The sequence below is a fragment of the Phaethon lepturus genome, unplaced genomic scaffold (genome assembly GCF_000687285.1).
Source record: "Phaethon lepturus isolate BGI_N335 unplaced genomic scaffold, ASM68728v1 scaffold14060, whole genome shotgun sequence".
NCBI classification, from domain to species: domain Eukaryota; kingdom Metazoa; phylum Chordata; class Aves; order Phaethontiformes; family Phaethontidae; genus Phaethon; species Phaethon lepturus.
The window spans coordinates 28,599-33,812 of record NW_010512719.1 but is presented as its reverse complement, the minus strand read 5'-3'; the positions used below and the strand labels follow the sequence as shown (position 1 = coordinate 33,812).

At 42.8% G+C, this 5,214-nt stretch overlaps 1 protein-coding gene across 1 annotated transcript; it reads left to right on the top strand.

Moving 5' to 3' along the window:
• Nucleotides 1-3,976: 3,976 nt before the first annotated feature.
• LOC104615234 (tetraspanin-3-like) lies at nt 3,977-4,789 on the top strand. The gene has a single exon (XM_010287961.1). It carries the CDS (start codon nt 3,977-3,979, stop codon nt 4,787-4,789), a length of 813 nt encoding a protein of 270 aa, XP_010286263.1.
• The last annotated feature ends 425 nt before the right edge of the window (nt 4,790-5,214 follow it).

The following is a 5,214-nucleotide window of genomic DNA, read 5'->3' as shown; positions in this document are numbered from 1 at the left end:
GTGTTTTAAGATTTGGTTTTATTTTCTCATTGCCCTACTCGGATTTAATTTGCAGTAAATTAAATTAATCTTTCCCCAAGCTGAGTGTGTTTTGCCTGTGATGGTAATTGGTGACTGATCTCTCCCTGTCCTTATCTCAACCCACAAACTTGTCATTACATTTCCTCTCCCCTGTCCAGCTGAGGAGGGGAGTGACAGAGCAGCTTTGGTGGGCACCTGGCATCCAGCCAGGGTCGACCCACCACACCAATGATACCCATTTACCACTTTTTCTGCATCTGCCAGCCCTTCTGGGTCACATATCCTTGCTGAAGGGGTCAGGATGGTGCGTGGGTTAGGGGGAAGCTTAATGTAAAAGCTAGGGTAGATTAAGTTGATAAAAACCTCTGTATTTTAGTAAGGTTTTAAAGTCATATCCTATGCTATGGTTGTACTTTAACAAGACCTTTGAAAAATTCTCAAACCAAACCTCTTGCAGAGTGCTATAATTTCACCTAGGAGGTCTACCTACAGTAGCTTCACGTGTGCATGGATTACAGGGAAATGCCAGCTGTTCTTCTGAGGCAGCTTTAAGGCTCTTCTGTGTCACTGTGACAATGAATGCAGTGTCTGAGGGTCTGTCTTTGAGGTCTTGTCTCATTTTATATGGGGTTTGTATTAAAGTTAGAAGATGGGCTTGTCTAACTGTGCCCTGATTCCATGGTCACTTCTTCGTTTCTTCTTCTTCACACAAGTCTGAATGGACTAGCTGGCCATCTTGATTTGAATTGTTGCCCATTACAGCAAGATCTCAGATGTGCTCCCTGATTGATCTGTATGACAGCCCATGTCATTTAAAATGAGTCTAGTCATCTGTCTATGTGCATTTGCACAACAACAATGTTGACTTGATGGCTCTCCAGTCCCAATCCTGGACCCACATGGAACGAACTTCTTTGACCTTCCTGGCACAGCAGATCCATTCAAAGTCAGTCATGACTTGCTAGAACAATGAATGCGAAAAATACACCATTGGCATTTTATTAAGTTGAAGGATTATACTTTCAGCAACATTCCAGAAAGTAGTTTATCTAAGATGTATTATCTGTTACACCCACATTTGAATTTCAGTACTCATCAGTTCATAAGCAGAAAGAACTCCAGAGAAAGCAGAGGTGGCATTTATCATGTTATGCTCTTTACCACTGGAAAGAAAACAGAGGAACATTCCTGTTGTGCCTCATCTATACTCTCTTCATCACACTACAGTCTCTTGATGGATACTTCCACTTATTGCTTTTATCAAGCTTCTGGCCCACACTCAGGTAAAATTACTTAGCATAAACACAGTGCTGTTGAAGGTGCCATTTAGGTCTTTTGGGTACTTCAGGGACCAGTTGTATGTTTTTCTTGTCCTTTGCCTTGCCTGTTTTACCAGACAGCAACGTTTTGAGCAGAAGCTCTCTTTCCCGGTGTATGCATTGCCTCGCACAAAGCGGGCAAGGGGTTTTAGACAGCCCTGCCAATATTAATCCCCTCTGCAGCAATTGCCTCTTGCACGGTGCTGAGCATGGTCCATTCCCCTTAGACAGCACTGGGCACTGAGAGCTCTTATCTGGGAACTGGCTCCCAGTCAAGGTTTAGTTATGGTGTTTCTGATTCCTGTGGCAGATAGGCAGTCATGTGGGTTGTCCTGTTCACTTATGCCAGTCAGGACAGTCTTCCTGACTTCAGGAAGAGTCTGTGTGTGGATGGCTCCCTGCTCCTGCGGGCTGGCTCATGGGTCTTCTGAAGGTAGCACTGGAAGGGTTAGAGCGTGCTGCAGCACAAACCCCTCCACTTACAAAAGCTGCTTCACCCCTCTGTCTGTTCCCCCTCCTCTGTCCCACAGCCATATGAAAGAAATAAAAAACCCCCTCACAATGATCCCAAGAGTCAGATTTAAGTAAATGCGAAGTTATTATATTTGGGGAATATTTAGAAAGATAAGAGCCTCTAGGCTTCAATAACCATTGAAATTCTCTCCTCTGTATACAGGGAGGGGATGGCAGTTACCCTGGCTGAAATGAACAAGAGGTGCAATAAAATTATCCTGTAGGCAATTTGAGCCTTTCTCATATATTTCAGAGACTGCAGAATAAGCTTAAAGTAAATAGTGTTGTAATTCAGTTCTTAATATCTCATTAAGTTTTATAAGCATGGTGGAAGGCAGAAAGGAAAAGAGGCAGGTTCATGTGCTTTCTTCACACAGCTTGCAAACTAGGAATAAGCAGCTGTTACTCCTCACAGTATTTTCTGATGTATTTCTAATATGTTTCTTCTGCATTATGGAAACATTAAATCAATGTAGTTTGCCTGTGTGTACAGATGTGAGGTGAAATCCTTTCTCTTCCCCCCTTCTCCCTCTCTCTGATGCAGAACATAGAAATCAGAGAAAAAGGCATTCAAGAGAATAAGTGAATGGCAGCAAAAACCAACACAGCTGGAGGGCTTGGAGTAGCAGCAAGCTGAACAGGAGAGAGGGCAGACACGGACTTCAGAGAACAGTTGCAAGCAAACACACATCCTAGAACAGCTTTGGAAGAAACATTTGATTAAGATTTATCAAGTTAATCAGTGCATGATAATTAGTGTTAATGGCAAGATTAAAAAAAAATAAAAACAATTTATCTCATTCTAAAATAATTAGCCCTAATGACATGTTTGTACAGCACATAGAAAGACATTTTGATGGGGATCAGCCCAACATCTGTGTGTGCATAGCATATATAACAGCAATAGGTCCTTGTAAAACGTCTGACAGATGTGAGATCATCAGTTTTGCTGAGACTTTTCCAGGGTTCCAGGGATCTGAGCAGACTTATTCTGATTTTCTGCAGAGTCTGCAGGTGCTCATATTTCTGAAAATGAAGATCATTTCTCTATATTCTCCCTTATGTACACCTGTTGTATTAGCCCTGGTCTGCATCTTGAGAAACAGTAGACATGTTACAGGGCTTCATGAGGATGATTAGGGAATCACTGTTGGCCTTGGAATCTGTCTTCCTTGTGCCTGTAGCAAGTTTTATGTAGTTTTCCCATCCTGCTTGGCTCTTTTGTATCACATGTTTGAGTAATAATGCTCTTCTGCTGGCTGATGTGGCATTAATCCCCTTTGGTATTGTTGTGAAGTCATTTAGCTGGTGTGTAATTCAGTTTCTTTACACAAAAAGAAACGTTAATACAGTTCTTACTGTTGTTTGTATTCAGTCATTACAGCACTCAGCCCAATCACTGGTGATGCAAATTGAGGGGTATGAGTGTGAAATGGTAAGGATTTCTCATCCAGGTGTCTTGAGTAATTGAAGCTATCTGCACAGAAATCTTGCTGAGTAAAAAAGGGCAAAATATTATTAACATCATTATGCCCCTCATAAAATCTAATGAGTGGTAAACATACTGGGAAGGATAATGAGTCTAGGTGAGTGTTACCTATGGAGATCCCTGATTGAATAGCTCTGCTTAAACTATTCCTTCGTTAATGACTGACTTGTGCATTTGTTGCTGTCCTGGTAGGCAACTGCTGTAGGATTGATAGTTGGATTACCTCTTTCACCTGGGCAGTCTGTGTGATCTGAACTAGCACTGCTGGCTATCACCTTGACATTTTCTCTACATTCAGCTCTTTAACACAGGAATGCAGTAAAGTGAGGGATGCAGCCTTTTTCCATCTGTCGTCCTCCTTCTAATGCAAATGTCTCTACTGACAGCAGAGTAAATGACCTCTCCACAGCAAACCTGGCACATACCCTCCATGGTTTCTGCAAGCTAAGCTGAACAAGCAGCAGCATGTGGTAAGCTGATACTGAGCCTAGTCTTTGTGCTGAAGGAGTCTCATCAGTATTGCTCCCCTGCAAATTCTTTTTGGGTGGAGATGTCATCTGATGCACCTGGATAAGTGGGTTGGAGGCCTCTTAAATAGTGGTGGTGAGGGTTTAGGCTCCTAGGAGTGAGCAGAATGAGGAGGGTTAGAGTTATGTTGCTATTGCCTTTGTGGTGCTATGAGGACTCCTGGCTCAGGAGCTTTGCTCAATCACTGCTGAGGTTCCTAGGCTTCATCTTTTGGGGCATTGCTGTTGCTTTGACCTTTGGTGGAGTTTTTGTGATCCTGATGGACAAGAGCTTCAGATACTTATTTCGGGAGTCTTTCTTGTCTCTCACTGGCTGGCTGGCTGTTGTGGCTGCGCTTGTCTTGCTACCTGTTGGAGTTTTGGCAATCTCTATTTCTGCTAAGATCTCCCGGTATCAGCAAGGGACTTTCATGTACTTACTGCTGGTCCTTCTTTGCCTAGAAATGTCTTTGGCAGTTCTGGTACAGTTCAACTCTCCTCAGATGGCTTCTGAGCTGCAAAGCACTATGGATTCCATTGTCTATCATTACAATGGGACACACTCTCAGGGTCCTGGCAGCATGGCTTTGGATGAGGTACAGAGAAAGCTGCAGTGTTGTGGGATCAAAAACTACACAGACTGGCTGATGGTAACAGCTGATTCTTGGCATCTTCCACCTGAAAAACGTCGTGTCCCTGAAAGCTGCTGCAAGGAGGAGTATTCTCACTGCAGGGGTGACTTAGGCCATCTGGAGCAGCTTTTTCAGGAAGGCTGTCTAAAGAAGCTGGAAGACCGGTTGCATTTTGCCATGCTTTACATGCTTTGGTGCTGTACTGGGCTAAGTATCTTAGAGCTGTTGGCTGGTGTCAGCAATTGCATCCTCATGAAGTATCAGCCTCTCTATGACCTCCGATTTCTGGACTCATCTACTTTCTCATAGGCCTGTGGACACTGACAACATTGCTGAATCTGCTGCATGTTTCCTTGGTTTTGGACCACTCTGCTGTTGCACTGGAAGAAAAACTTATTTTTAAAAATTATTTTTGTGTAAATCAAAGTAATTGACCACTGATGGATTTTTTTTCTTTAATATTGTATTAGATTAGCTTTCCTCCACTTCTTGTTTGATAAATATCCAGTATCCAAAAAACTTCATTGCTGGAAGTCACAACAAGGAGAGGAGAGCCTTCAGTAGTCTCATGTTCACACATACTATATGTGAGTGGGGGAAGCAGTAGGTATGTCTTGCTTAGGGGAGCATGTTGTAAGGTCATGACTCAAACTCTTGGCATAGATTTTTAACTGTACAAGAATCTTGAAGAGTAGTTAAAGAGCAGATTCCTCCACCTTCAAATTTGTATTTAC

Bases quoted from the DNA above. Each gene is read 5' to 3' on its own strand.
- LOC104615234 (XM_010287961.1), top strand. From the start codon at position 3,977: ATGAGGAGGGTTAGAGTTATGTTGCTATTGCCTTTGTGGTGCTATGAG.